The sequence below is a fragment of the Lithobates pipiens genome, unplaced genomic scaffold, assembly GCF_037356315.1.
Source record: "Lithobates pipiens isolate NorthernLeopardFrog02 unplaced genomic scaffold, aLitPip1_a1.2 Scaffold_22, whole genome shotgun sequence".
NCBI classification, from domain to species: Eukaryota; Metazoa; Chordata; class Amphibia; order Anura; family Ranidae; genus Lithobates; species Lithobates pipiens.
This window is the reverse complement of record NW_027507784.1, coordinates 278,237,221-278,253,049: the sequence shown is the minus strand read 5'-3', so window position 1 is coordinate 278,253,049 and position 15,829 is coordinate 278,237,221. Positions and strand designations below refer to the sequence as shown.

The 15,829-nt window shown below is 42.7% G+C and overlaps 2 protein-coding genes across 2 annotated transcripts in view; one reads left to right on the top strand and one right to left on the bottom strand.

The window, feature by feature from the left end:
- The window catches only part of CHLSN (cholesin), a 573,216-nt gene that overhangs the window by 198,495 nt on the left and 358,892 nt on the right, over positions 1 to 15,829 (top strand). The window contains exon 3 of the mRNA XM_077449085.1: positions 11,250 to 11,282. Within this exon, the coding sequence (XP_077305211.1) occupies positions 11,250 to 11,282 (33 nt within the window). The remainder of the gene's footprint in view (positions 1 to 11,249; positions 11,283 to 15,829) is intronic.
- LOC143924676 (uncharacterized) overlaps positions 1 to 15,829 on the bottom strand; it is a 35,525-nt gene that overhangs the window by 5,231 nt on the left and 14,465 nt on the right. The window lies entirely within an intron of this gene.

Here is a 15,829-nt window from a genome sequence, read left to right as displayed (position 1 = left end):
TGTCGTTTGTGGTATGCATATGCTGTGTGTGAGAAATAACCTGCTAATATCACAATTTTGTGAAGAAAAAAAAATCTGAATTTGAAAAGAATTGTGGGAAAAAATTACAACTTAAAAAAACTCACCATGCCCCTTTCTAAATACATTGGCATGTCTACTTTCCAAAAAGGGGTAATTTGGGGTGTATTTGTACCTTCCTGGCATGTTAGGGTCTCAAGAAATGAGATTGGCCACCAGTACTTCAGGTGTGATTTCAGATATTGGCACCGTAGCTTATGGACGCTATAACTTTCACAAAGACCAAATAATATACACCAATTTGGGTTATTTTTACCAAAGATGTATACATTTTGGCCAAAATTTACGAAGAAAAATTAATCATTTGCAAAATTTTATAACAGAAACGAACAAAAATGTTTTTACAGAATTTTCAGTCTTTTTTCTTTTATAGTGCAAAAAAATGAAAAAAAAAAAAAAAAAAAACAGCAGTGATTAACCACTTCAGCCTCGGACCAATAAATACCTTAAGGACCAGAGGTCTTTTTGCAATTTCGCACTGCGCTGCTTTAACTGGTAATTGCGCGGTCATGCAATATTGCACCCAAACGAAATTTGCGTCCTTTTCTTCCCACAAATAGAGCTTTCTTTTGATGGTATTTGATTGCCTCTGCGATTTTTTTTTTTTTGCGATATAAATGGAAAAAGAGCGAAAATTTTGAAAAAAAAAGATATTTTCTTCTTTTTGTTATAAGAAAAATCGAATAAACTAAATTTTAGTCATACATTGAGGGCAAAATTTATTCAGCCACATGTCTTTAGTAAAAAAAATGTCAATAAGCGAATATTTTTTGGTTTGCGCAAAAGTTATAGCGTCTACAAACTAGAGTACATTTTCTGGAATTTACACAGCTTTTAATTTATGACTGCCGATCTCATTTCTTGAGGTGCTAAAATGGCAGGGCAGTACAAATCCCCCCCAAATGACCCCATTTTGGAAAGTAGACACCCCAAGGAAATTGCTGATGGGTATGTTGAGCCCATTGAATATTTATTTTTTTTGTCCTAAGGGATTGAATAATGACAAAAAAAAAAAAGTTGTCACTAAATGATATATTGCTCACACATGCCATGGTTATATGTGGAATTGCACCCCAAAATACATTCTGCTGCTTCTCCCGAGTACGGGGATACCACATGTGTGGGACTTTTTGGGAGTCTAGTCGCGCACGGCACCCCGAAAACCAATCACCACCTTCAGGATTTCTAAGGGTGCAAATTTTTGATTTAACTCCTCACTACCTATCACAGTTTCGAAGGCCATAAAATGCCAAAATAGCACAAAACCCCCCCAAATGACCCCATTTTGGAAAGTAGACACCCCAAGCTATTTACTGAGAGGCATGTTGAGTCCATGGAATATTTTATATTTTGCCAAAAGTTGCGGGAATATTACAAACTTTTTTTTTTTGCACAAAGTTGTCACTAAATGATATATTGCTCACACATGCTATGGGCAGAAGTCAAATTACACCCCAAAATAAATTCTGCTGCTTCTCCCGAGTACGGGGATACCACATGTGGGGGACTTTTTGGGAGCCTAGCCACGTACGGGACCCCGAAAACCAAGCACTGCCTTCCGGATTTGAATATAAAATGCTATAAAAAACAAACTAACCAGAGTCACCCGTAACACTTATACGGTGATCAGTGGTGAAAGGGTTAACTAGGGGCAATCAGGTGGTTCAAATTTTTATTAGGTAGTATATGGGGGTCCCTGGCGCTATATAAAAACCTGACGGGGAACCTAAATAACTAACTGGCTAACCAGCGTCACCAGTGACACTTATACTGTGATCGCTGGTGAAAGGGGGTGAAAGGGTTAACTAGCAGCAATCAGGGGGTTAAAACCATTATTGGGTAGTATATCGGGGTACCTAGCGCTATAAAAACCTGGCGGTGAACCTAAAAAAATAACTAGCTACCTAGCGACACTAGCGACACTGATGCAGCGTTCAGAAAAATGATCGCTTAGTGACACTGGCAAAAGGGGGTGAAAGGGTTAACTAGCGGAAATCAGGGGGTTAAAACCATTATTGGGTAGTATATCGGGGTACCTAGCGCTATAAAAACCTGGCGGTGAACCTAAAAAAATAACTAGCTACCTAGCGACTGTAGCGACACTAATGCAGCGATCAGAAAAACGATCGCTTAGTGACACTGGCAAAAGGGGGTGAAAGGGTTAACTAGCGGCAATCAGGGGGTTAAAAACATTATTGGGTAGTATATCGGGGTACCTAGCGATATAAAAACCTGGCGGTGAACCTAAAAAAATAACTAGCTACCTAGCGACACATGCAGCGATCAGAAAAATGATCGCTTAGTGACACTGGCAAAAGGGGATGAAAGGGTTAACTAGCGGCAATCAGGGGGTTAAAAACATTATTGGGTAGTATATCGGGGTACCTAGCGCTATAAAAACCTGGCGGTGAACCTAAAAAAATAACTAGCTACCTAGCGACTGTAGCGACACTAATGCAGCGATCAGAAAAACGATCGCTTAGTGACACTGGCAAAAGGGGGTGAAAGGGTTAACTAGCGGCAATCAGGGGGTTAAAAACATTATTGGGTAGTATATCGGGGTACCTAGCGATATAAAAACCTGGCGGTGAACCTAAAAAAATAACTAGCTACCTAGCGACACTAGCGACACATGCAGCGATCAGAAAAATGATCGCTTAGTGACACTGGCAAAAGGGGGTGAAAGGGTTAACTCTAGGGGCAATCAGGGGGTTAAATCTTTATTGGGGGGTGATAGGGGGCTACCCTGGACCTAACACTAACTGTCCTGACAGTTTTTACTGTCACAACTGACACTGAATGCATTGATCAGTAAAGAAATGATCAATGCAATCAGTGACACTGTGACTGGGGGGGGAGGGGGGGCGATCGGGGGGGGGGGATCGGGGGGGGTTTGTGTGCCTGTGTGTACCTACATGTCAGTGTAGTGTTGGTGCACACTTACTTTTACTGTTCCCCTCGTAGTCCGGTCAAAAAGACCGCCCCGAGGAGAATGACATCACTTCCTCCTTCCTGTGTAAACAATACACAGGGGAGGAAGCGTCTCATTGGCCAGGAGCGATCCAGAGGGGGTGGCCGAAAACCAACGGCCATCCCCTCATCACGGAGCGCTCCTGGACCGAATCGGACCGCCGTAACCAGCGGGAGGGGGTCCGATCGGACCCCCCACCCGCTGGAAGGCAATCACGTAGATGTACGTGATTATGCCTGCCTGTGCCATTGTGCTGACGTACAATGGCAATACGGCGGTCCTGAAGTGGTTAAATACCACCAAAAGAAAGCTCTGTTTGTATGGAAAAAAATGACAAACATTTCATATAGGTACAGTGTTGCATGACAAATGAGTAATTGTCATTCAAAATGTGAGAGCCCCGACAACTGAAAATTGATCTGGTTAGGAAGGGGGTTTAAGTGCCCAGTGGGTAAGTGGTTAAATACTTGGAATTGCACAGTCAACAATTAAAACATGGTTTTACCTTCTTTTTATTTAACACACAAATGGCACTGGTTTTATTATACATATGAGAGATCATTTGTGTTGCCTCTTTTCCATTTGTGATGGAAACATTTTACCAACATAACCAAAACATTTTCAGTATAACTACTGGAAATTCCAGTAGGGAGCTAAAGATGCTAAAGACTCTTTGGAATTATTTGACACATATATGCACAATGCACTGCCGAAAGGGAAAGCTGAAAGCTCAGCTAATGTCCTAGTGGCAGGAAATGAAGTATGTGTATTTTCAATAGTGAGGGCACTGCAGCAATAAAAAGTCAGCATCAAAACCATTCACACTTTATTCAAAAGCTACAAAAAAGGCTAATCTATAATTGGTAATTGATTCCCCTGTGTGACAGTGCTCAGGCCTCAGTGGCCAATCAACATTCTCTCCCTGTCTAAGAACTGACTCTAGAATTTAAACAGGATGCTGCAGTAGGTAGGCAGCAAGGGAGTGTGAGTAAATATACATACCTAGAAGCGAGCTGTATGCAGACGCTGTCACTTTGCCTTGATAGGGGAAAGTGACAGTGTCTCTTTGAGGCCGCGTACACACGCGGGGACTGTTCGCCCAACTTTGTCCGTCAAACAGTTTCGGCAAACAGTCCGCTCAAACTTAGCATGGACGGACATGGCCACACACGACGGACGAACAGTTTGCTGAAACCGTGCGCGATGACGTGAACGGCACGTACGACGGGACGAAAAATACGACGTCCTATACACTGCATTATAACTTTCGGCGTGAAAATCCTTTCTGAGCATGCGCGCAACTTTGTTTGACGAACAAGCCTACACACGAGCGGACTGTTCGCTGAAACAAGGTTTCAGCGGACAGTTTTTCGGAAATTCCGAAAAACCTTGTCCGTCAAACTGTCCGCTGAAACTGTCCGCTGAAAGCCCACACACGAGCGGACTGTCCGCCCAAACACTGTTCAGCAGACAAAGTTGGGCGAACAGTCCGCCCGTGTGTACGCGGCCTCAGAGTTAATAAAAAATTCAAAAATGAATAAATGCACATGTATGCAAGTAAGTAAAAAAAGTGCATTTATTATTTTTTTCTCAGCAGATCGCAGGTGCCATATCAGGCTCCTGCAGTCACTTCCTACAGCTTTCTGCCACACCCTCTGTAAGGGTGTTCTGTAGGAAGTGTCAGTGAACTATGAGGGCGCTTACCAGTTCCCTTTCAGTTCATAGAGAACTACAAGTCATCTGCCACGGTAACAGATGGGACTTGTAGTTAGATTATTTACACATTTGTGTGAATGAACGACGTGACTGTGTGGGCAGAGCTGTAACATGTTTCTAAAACTGAACTTAAGCCCAGTACACACAAGCCGAATGTCGGCTGTCATCGGCCAGCACAATAGAAACTGTCCGACATTTGGCCTGTGTGTACCACAGTAAGTCCGACAGAAGCCGTCCATTCAGCATAACTGAAAAGGTCTGCCGATCGGCTTCCAATCACTGCATTCAACCAATGGATGTCCCCCTGTCAGAACACAATAGAACAGCAGGGGAGATTTCTGTAGTAATGTCAGATAGTTGGCACAGTGGCTCCTCGTGAGCTATCCCTGGTGGCTTGAATGAAAAAAAAAAAACTTTTAGTGTGTACTAGGCTTAAAGGGTAACCCCACTTTCGAGGGAAAAAAATTGCAAATAAAGAAAAAATAATATAGCATATATAATTGCGACACAAGTCATATTGTGATTTAATGTTATTAAAAATGACCTTTCCTTTTCAATTTGTAGCTCTGTAATTTTCTGAAAATGCAATATGGCAACCTGGAGGTGTTCTGTACACAGAATGTGTACAGAACGCCCCCCAGAAACATTATTTCTTGCATGTGTGATTGGCTCACCAATTTTCCTAGAATTCAGCACTAAGATATGTAAGATAAGATACGAAGATAAGTAAGATTTCAGGCATCCCCTGCAACAGGCCCAGCAGCTTTCCTCATTGGAGCCCTGCAGGTGCACAGCTTATTGATAATTATGAAACAACTTCCATTAGACTCACTTAGAACATGGACACAAACACACAGGGATTTCTTCAGAATAACAAAAGGTAGGAATCTGCAACAAAATTTGTTAAAATCCTTGCAATATGCATAGATCACCCAGGGGGAATGTTTTTTTGTCAACAAAAGTAGGGTTACACTTTAAGTCTTTAAGTTAGGAGCAAGAAATTGTTAAATGCTAGGAACAGGTAACAAATAAGAGAACCATGCACCCAACTAGAATGCTTCTAACACTGTCAGCAATTTAAATTTGCTCTGGCACCAAAAAACACATATTTATACATCTGTAGCCCTGTTTTTGGCTACTAATCATAACCTACCATTAAACAACATAAGAAACTAACGTTTGTTCATTTTTATACACTCACTGTTTACCAGTATCAGTGTTATCAAACATATTAACATGATGGAGTTGCACTTTAACTAGTAAACCTAAAAATATTACTTTATAGCAAATAACTTTATTTATTTGTACTTTACAGTACACAGCATTAAACTACTGGGTTATACTGCCACCTTTAGGTGATTTGAACATTGGCAAAGAAATTTGTAAGGACATCCCAGTATAATTTCATGCATGCCTTATGTCTCCCATTGCATGTAAAGCTAGTGCCCTCAAGTGATGGATTTCTATCCTCTGATTTTGGAAAAGCAAACCACTTTTTTTTCTCTTTGGTTAATTTTCCATCAGGACTCTTCTTGCAAGATTCATACATGCTACACAGCCACTGCAGCTTCTATTTTTGCAGCTTTCTAGGTTGGGGATGCTTACCTGGACCAAGCAGGAAAGAGGATACAGGGCTGCTTTGCAATGTTGCTTTGGGCACTTAATCTTGTGTGGGCTTTCATATTGACATGTGGTACATTGCATTGAGTTAGCGGCAGGATGCTATTCAGGTCCAGGACTGTGCTCCTTTTGTGGTGCAGTCCTGTCTCTGAAGTCTCCCTAGAGGGTATGCCCACCAGGGGGTCAAAGACTTGGATGGGGCTTAGTCCATACCATCTATACGATACTCTTCAGCAGATGAGTCATTGACTCCTTTTAACAAGAGGATTTTCTGGCCGCAGTGGAAATCAAGAATACTTATTTACACATTCTCATGTTCAGGCCAAATCAATGCTTGCTGGGATTTGCTGTGTGCATGCAACATTTACAATTTGTTGCCAACCTGATCCTTGATGCCCATTTAATACAAGGGACTTGGATGCTGGATGTAACTCAACTTTCCATCAATATCCTGGAACTTATGGCAATTTGGTTGTCCCTTCCAACTTTGGACCTCTCGACTACAACCAGGATCTAGTTGGACAATGCCACAGTAGTGACTTACATTAGCCATCAGCAAGGCATCAGCAGTCATACAGCTCAAAGAAAAGGAGATCTCATTCTGACTTGGGTAGAACTCCACACTCTGGCTCATACTGCTGTGCACATCCCAGACATGGAAAAACTGGCAGGCTGAATCTCTCTATTGCAGGTGGGAGACACCATACTAGAATTTCCAACAAATCCATAACACTCCTTCAAATCCATCTACCTCAAGCTTCACTTTCTTTGAACAAGCTTGCAAATCTGATCCTCACAAACGAGGGCTCATTTCAAATCTGTACAACCAACTATTATTGCATACAACCTCTTCCCCTCCAACCTATACATCTAAATGGGAAAATGATTTAAATCTTCAACCAGGCAAACTAAACTGGACTCACATATGGCAGGCTACTAGATCGGCCTCCCCGAATATAGTAGCTTCAGAAACTAACTATAAGGTGCTTTCTAGATGGTACTTAGTACCTGCTAGGATTTCAAAATTCCTCCCGCAATACCCAGCTAACTGCTTTCGAGGATGTGCTGACTTAGGCACACACTTACACATTTGGTGGGATTGTCCCATAGTCAGAGCTTTTTTGGTCAGAAATATTCAAAATTCTTTCTATCATTTTCAAAACCACAGTAGAACCAGACCCCACGGTAGCACTCCTGAATAATAAACCTCAAACTTTAACTCACTGCCAATTTAAACTTCTATTATCGATAACCACGGCTGCCAAACAAAATATTGCAAAAGCCTGGAAAACACCCACTTTATGCATGGTATCATTCAAACATAGAGTAACGCAAGCCATGATTCACGCTAAAATAGAGGCAACCGTACTAGATAAAGTTCCCATGTTCGAATCATTATGGCTTCCTTGGATTGAACACTACTTACCACATGGTCTAGACCAATCTCTTATATTCTCATGAAACAACTAATCAAACATATATCTTACCCTCTATGTTACATGTAGAATTTATTAACCACTTCAATACCGGGCACTTAAACACCTTCCTGCCCAGACCAATTTTGAGCTTTCAGCGCTGTCGCACTTTGAATGACAATTGCGCGGTCATGCTACACTGTACCCAAATGACATTTTTATCATTTTTTTTACCACAAATAGAGCTTTCTTTTGGTGGTATTTGATCACCTCTGCGGTTTTTATTTTTTGCTAAACAAATAAAAAAATACCGAAAATTTTGAAAAAAAAAATGTTTTTTTTTGTTTCAGTTTAAAAACTTTGCAAATAAGTAAGTTTTCTCCTTCACTGATGGGCACTGATGGGGTTACACTGATAGGCAATGATAAGGCGGCACTGATGGGCACCGATGAGGTGGCACCAATGAAGTGGCACTGATTAGGTGGCATTGATGGACACCGATATGTGGCACTGATAGGCGGCACTGATGGGTGGCACTGATGGGCGACACGGATGGGCACAGATAGGTGGCACAAATTGGCATGGATGGGCATGGATAGGTGGCACAGGTGGGCATGGGTTAGGCGGCACAGGTGGGCATGGGTAGGCGGCACAGCTAGGTATGGGTAGGCGGCACAGGTGGGCATGGGTAAGCGGCACAGGTGGGCATGGGTAGGCACTGATAGGCGGCACAGATGGGAACTGATAGGCGGCATTGTATTATAATATATTGTACTAATGGATGCCAATCAGTGCCAATCAATAATGCATGCCAATCAGTGATGCCCATTGTGGGCACTGATTGACATCCATTATGGGCACTGATTGGCACCCACTGTGGCACTGACTGGAATCCCTGGTGGTCTAGGGTGGCATACCTTGTCCTTGGCATCCCTGGTGGTCTGGTGGCGTCCCTGGTGGTCCAGTGTGGGCATCCTCGGGGGGGCTGTGCTGATAATCGATCAGCACAGACCCCCCCTGTCAGAGGAGCAGCCGATCGGCTCTCCTCTACTTGCGTCTGACAGACGCGAGTGAGGAAAAGCCGATCACCGGCTTTTCCTATTTACACTGTGATCAGCCGTGATTGGACACGGCTGATCACGTGGTAAAGAGTCTCCGTCTGAGACTCTTTACCGAGATCATAGTTGCCGGATGTCAGACTGACACCCCGCAACAACGATCGCCGCGATGCGCACCCCCGGGGGCGCGCAGCGGCTCATAATCCTGATCACGTCATATGATGTCCGGTCAGGATTATGAAACCACTTTGCCACCGTCTATTTGCTATAGGGCGGGCGGCAAGTGGTTAACATACCATTTTCTTACAGAGTGGTCTCCTCCCTCCACAACCCTTATATATGCTTCCCCCACCCTTGCTTTCCCCACACCCTCTCCTTTTACTATATATAGATGTACAAGCTAAATTAATCAGTTATATATTTCCTAATGTTATTACTATAGAGGAGATTTTAGGGATGGTTTAATTAAGTATCTTTTATTCAGGGAATAACCAAGCCACATGGTTGGATCTTGGCCCTGAATTATCTACTTACCTCTCTATACCTTCCTGGTAACAACCTTTCTTTTATCCTATATTATACCAAATCTCCTCCAACCCTAAACTTTGAAACTACAATTTTTACTATGTATCTAATCCAGTTATTAAACGTTATACATGTTTATCTTTAGCTAAAATGTGTTAAACTAATATATCCCAAATTACATGACTGTTATTATAGTATTCACCTCCTGTTAATATACTGAGAAGCCTCATTTCACACTTTTATACGTTCTACTTAACTATAAATTTATTGTATGACTCTTTTTATTGCATTATATTCAATAAAATATTTGAAAAGAAGAATTTCCAACAAACGTTCCTATACGATTTCTCATCAGCACATTTTTTCTTCCTTCCATTGAGTCAACTAATTTTGTTTGAAAGACCTTAAAATATCATCCATATCAGCTGTTTGAATGTAATCCCAGATGTATTAAACAGGCTTCATTACAATATATGTACAATTTTTCCCAAACACAAACCACATTCTCTGTTAGAATTTTGTTGAGTTGAGAAAAATTTTCCATACCGCTCCTTAAATTTTTTTGTTGCTACGGTCAAAAAACAAATGTTGACTTAACTCAACTAACCATTAGAAAATCGATAGAATGAAATTCTACCGGTGTATTGCCAGCTTAAAGTGGATGTAAACCCACTCTCATCCTTTCTAAAAATTGGTTATCTAGAAGGGTATACATGCCTCCTGCATGTATACTTATCTGTCAAATGTGTCTGCTATGAGACCCGAAAAACTGCAGATTTTGTGGGTGGATCTGTTTTCCAGGGCTCAGACGGTGGAGTCGTGATGTCAGTAGACTCCCCGCCCACCTCTACACTCCCCTTATCAACATGCATTTTCTCCTGTGTATTTCTTACTCTGAACGTCTGCTATGATCTCCAACATCCAGTCAAAACCCAGAAAAGTCCCCACATGACTTCAGCATGCCAAATCATGCTGAGGTGTGGAACAGCCAATCCTTGCAGAACTGCTGAAGAAAGGAGTGGGGGTGGGAATTAAAAAATAATGTCTTAGGCTAGTGCACGAGATATGTAAATCACCTGTCAATCACAGCAAGGGGGAAGAACGGACAAAGATTTCACAGTTTGTCCGTTTAAATTCACAGAAAAAAGATGTGAGGATTGCTCAGAGCTGGATTAAGGCTGCTTTCACACTGGGGCGGGAGCAGCGTCGGCGGTAAAGCGCCGACATTTTTAGCGGCGCTTTACCGTCGTTTTAGCGGCGGTGTGCGGGCGCTAGCGGGGTGGTTTTAACCCCCGCTAGCGGCCGAAAAGGGGTTAAACCCGCCCGCAAAGCGCCGCTGCAACGGCGCTTTGCCGGCGGTATTGCCGCGGTGTCCCATTGATTTCAATGGGTACGAGCGGTTTAGGAGCGGTGAATACACCGCTCCTTCACCGCTGCAAACATGCGGCCAGCAGGACTTTTTTCACCGTCCTGCCAGCGCATCGCTCCAGTGTGAAAGCCCTCCGGCTTTCACACTGGAGTTAAAGGGGCCGGTTTTTTCAGGCGTTACACAGGCGCTATTTTTAGCGCTGTAACGCCTGAATACCGCCCCAGTGTGAAAGCAGCCTAACTCTTTGTGGCAAGACTGGGCACAGCTGATATGAAATCCCATACTCTATATTGTGCCAGACAAAAAAATAAAACATTTTGGGTTTACATCCACTTTAATGCCAACAATTATGCCAGAATTTCCTGACAGTAAAATAATAAATGTCCAAAGTGTCTTACAGCTAAAGTTTTTACATACATTGGTGACTTGCTGTCTAGCATTTGTTTAGCCCTGTTCTAAAGTAATCAAAATTCACCATTTTTGTTTCTTCATTGCAGGTTTCAGAAGACCCAGATTCTTTAATATATAAGGTCAGAGATTTCTTTATTATGCAAGTCAAATGTAATATTTTTGTGCAATTTGATGTAATTGTGATGTTACAATTAAAAAAAAGAAAAGAAACGTATTTTAATCATGAAGAGAGCATTGTATGTCACAGATTCTTTGAATAACTGTAGAAAGTATGAACCAAATATGTTTAATTTCTTCTGCTATATGTAATATGGTGGTTATTTCTAACGCAGGAGGGCTATTATTAAACAAACCTACTGCAAGTTTCTTGCTTACTGTCACATAAAGATGGCTGCTTCGTCATAATGTCATTGCCAAGATGTTTCTTAGGCTGGACATGTGCGGTGCAAATTTTATGTTCAAATTCACTGCGAATATCAAAAAACATTTGTTCAGCGGTTTAGGTGCGTTTTTGATGTTGTTCTGATGCAAATTTGCAAGGCTCAGAACTGGATTTTTGTCACAGCTGCGTTTTCTGTGCTGGCCAATACATAGTAGATTAAGAGTGCCAACTCCTGTAGTAAGAGAGTAATCCACGCTAAAGTTCTGAACTGAGTCCTGAACACAACTGAACACGTGTGATTCAAAAACGAGCCTGGAATTCGCAACCGCTGTGCTCATGAAACGCTCAAGACTTTTTTTATTTTATTCGCACTGCGAATGCATCGCATATATGTGAGCAGCTTCAATAGAAATCAGTGTTATCTCACATGTCATGCGAAGAACTGAGCCTTAGGCCGCGTACACACGGGCGGATTGTCTGGCCAACTACGTTCGTCAGACAATCCGACAGACAGTCCGTCCTACTTTCGAATGAACGGACTTGACCACACACGATGAACAGACAGTCCGCCGAAAGCTTGCGCGATGACGTGTACGGCACGTACGACGGGACTAGAAATTCGACGTCCAATACACTGCAATGCAACCTTCGGCCGTGTAAATCCTTTCTGAGCATGCGCCATACTTAGTCCGTCCAACTTGCCTACTCACGAGCGGACTGTCCGCTGAAACCAAGTTTGGACGGACAATATTACGGAAATTCCGAAAGACTTAGTCCGCCAGACTGTCCGCTGAAAAAGTCCGCTGAAGCCCACACACGTGTGGATTGTCCGCTGAAACACGTTTCAGCGGACTAAGTTGGACAGACAGTCCGCCCGTGTGTACGCGGCCTTAGATTCACCAAAACCTGCTTGGAAAGCGTCAATATGAGTGGACATAGCAGGCAGTGAGTGATCAGGAGAGATGCAGCACAGTCTTTAAAAAGCAGCCCCACCTACCTTACATGTGGGGTGCTCTTTGAAATCTTGCTACAGGGAATTACACAAAAAGAGTAGGTTTTATATACAGTAGTGGATGCAGTAGCAATTCCCCCATTTGGTTTCCCTTGTTTGTTGGACTTGTTCTTTAAGATGTGTTACTGCAGTCTTGTCAGTTAATCAGATTTGGGAAATTGTGACTGCCTGGCTTCCATTCATTTCATGCTTGGCAATAGGGAGCTCCTAGAGAACACATTACTGGCAGCCATTGAGCTTTACTCAGCATTGCAATCTGGCAGACAGAATTAATGCCAGAATAACTGAAGAAACACTGTGTATGTAGCTAGTGTTCCATGACTATTTCATTTGCAGATTTTTATATGCAAAAAATATGTGGCATGTTTTTACAATTACACAATGCAGTGGTAAAGACAATATATGAAAAAGCAAACTGTGCTCAAACTAAGCAGGATATATGATCTCAATTCAGAGAAGAGTCCCAAAAAACCAATGTAATAAAGTCCTGGAAACATATCAGAAATCTTCATGCTATGCAATACCTCCTTCCGAGTGTGCACCTCCACCAGCTCCACACAACTGTGCTCTCACCTTTGTAGGATGACCCCCACTACAATGGACATAAAAACATGCTCCTTAGTTCCAGGACACATACAGTGGCAAATGAATGTAACAAACGGTCATCTTATCCAAAGGTTTTTTCAAAAGGAGGATCACTGAGCCCAGGGTTTATCACAGATCCTCTTTTCAGGGAGATATAACTCAAAGAAGAAGAAAAAAATTTCCTAAAGCTCAATGCTTCACTTTATTAAAAGTATAGAATAAATCATATGCACTTTCAAAGGTAAAATACACAAATGCCAATGTTAAGGAGCCAGCTGGAAGCCACACTGCAGCGATCACACATGTATCTCACCATCCATCACTAAACAAATGCAGCCGCCGTTCTCTCAGCCACCCATCGATCAACTTGCTCCATGATTGTAAGCTCCTCCCAACCCTTTTAACCAATGAGATGTCACATTGATGAAATGCATTGGAAGGAGCTTGTCCTCCCAACACATTTCATCGATGTGACATCTCATTGATTGAGCTGGGCAGTGGAAGACTGGGAGAGCAGCGGCTGCAACTGTCTAGCAGCTAGTGGTGAAATACATGGGTGATGCGGCTTCTAGCTGGCTTCTTAACATTGTCTCATGTATCTCATCCATCAACGCACTCCAACCAAGGCTGTGAACTCCAACCATGATATTTCACCACTGTGACGACTAATTGATTGAAAGGGTTGGGAGGAGCTTACAATCATGGAGCAAGTTTAGTGGTGGATGGCTGGGAGAGCGGCGGCTGCGACTGTCTAGTTAGGTACATGTGCGGATGCTGCGGTGTGGCTTCCAGCCAACTCCTAAAAGTTGGCGCTTGTGATGTTTACTTTTCTAAGTGCCTGTGATTTATTTGGTTTTAATAAAGTGAAGAAGTTATCTGTGGTTAACCCTGGGCTTTTGAAAAAGCCTTTGAATGAGATACCTGTTAATTTCTTCTTTTGGGCACTAAGAAGGAGCATGTTTCTATGGCTCTTATAATGGGGGTCATCCTTCTAAGGTAAGAGCACACATGATTGCGAATGGTGGGTATGCACACTTGGAAAGAGTTATTCATAACATGAAGATATCGGGATATTTTACCTGGACTTTATCATATATATTATATATCCTGCCTATTTTCAGCACTATTTGCTGCTTCATATATTGTCTTATGCAATTATAAAAGCGCAGCATGTACAGTGAGGGGGAAAAAGTATTTGATCCCCTGCTGCTTTTGTACATTTGCTCACTGAAAAAGAAATGATCAGTCTATAATTTTAATGGTAGGTTTATTTAAACAGTGAGAAACAGAATAACAAAAAAATATATACTATATGTATACTGTTTTTGATTTACTATCAATATGATGTTTGCAGCTAACCCATTGGAAACTATGGTGCACAGATATTTCACATATATGTAGATAGTTTATACTTTTGACTGGAATGTACCTTAACCCTTTAAAGTCCACATTTTTCAATGATTTAGCGTGACTCAAAATGTGCTCCACCAAACGGTGGAGCCAGTGGCGTAACTAGAACCTTCAGGGCCCCAATGCAAGAACCCATGAAGGGCCCCCCTGAACCCCAGCCAGGGCCCTTCCCTCCGAGTCCGGCGGTGGAACTCCAGGGCGTGGTCACAGGTATGACCTTTGTGAGCCCTGTAGTTCCACCACTGGTATCAGTAGTTTTAATTTATTTTTTTTTTTACATTTTTAGGTGCCCCATTGGGGGACTGTCCCTAGGCAGGATTGGGTCCCCGTTCCCAGAAGAGATGAGGTCCTTTTCTCCAGGGCAGATGAAGTTACTGCCCCCAGGTGAGAAGGCATCCCTGTCCCCAGGGGGATATGGAGGGGGTATGTAATAGTGTGTGCTAGCTGCCTATGCTGCTGCCGGCCATATGTAGAGGGGGCTGCATGGGCCCCCTGCATCACAGGGCCCAGTTGCGGTCGCGACTGCTGCACCCCCTATAGTTACGCCCCTGGGTGGAGCAGAACGTTAAAGGGTTAAAAATAAAAAAGCTCTACAATTACAAAATGTATTTTTAAAGCTTAAAGTGGTTGTAAAGGAAGAAGTTTTTTTTATCTTAATGTATTCCCCTCCTCATTGGCTGAGACAGCAGAGCAACGCCATTGGCTCCTGCTGCTGTCAATCAAAGTCAGCCAATGAGGAGAGAAAGGGACGGGCCAGCTGCGGCTCGGCTCGGTTGCCCCCATAGCAAGCTGCTTGCTGTGGGGGCACTCAACAGTAGGGAGGGGCCAGGAGTGCCAATGAGGGACCCAAGAAGAGGAGGATCTGGGCTGCTCGGTGCAAAACCACTGCTCAGAGCAGGTAAGTATGTTTGTTATTTAAAAAAAAAAGATTTTAGTATCACTTTAACCCCAGGAGGATAATAAATACACACATTAATGCAGCTTACATTAAATGTGTTTTTAAATGCAAGCATTGTAACTACCTGAATTTGACTTGGAATTAGTCTCTTGCAGTATAGCCGAGTTAGAACTGGGGAAGGGAGAAGAGACAGGAGCCAATCAGTTTTGCTGCAGTGCTCCCTTGCTAACAAGAAACATACTGATAGAAGGAGATGGCAGAGAGACCTAGAAATGGGCTCATCAGTCTGCTACTACAGTAATACCTGTAAGCGTTCTCTAAACATAGCAGAGAAATATCGGATATCCTGCCCTGCCAGACAGGACAGTGCTGTGTGGCA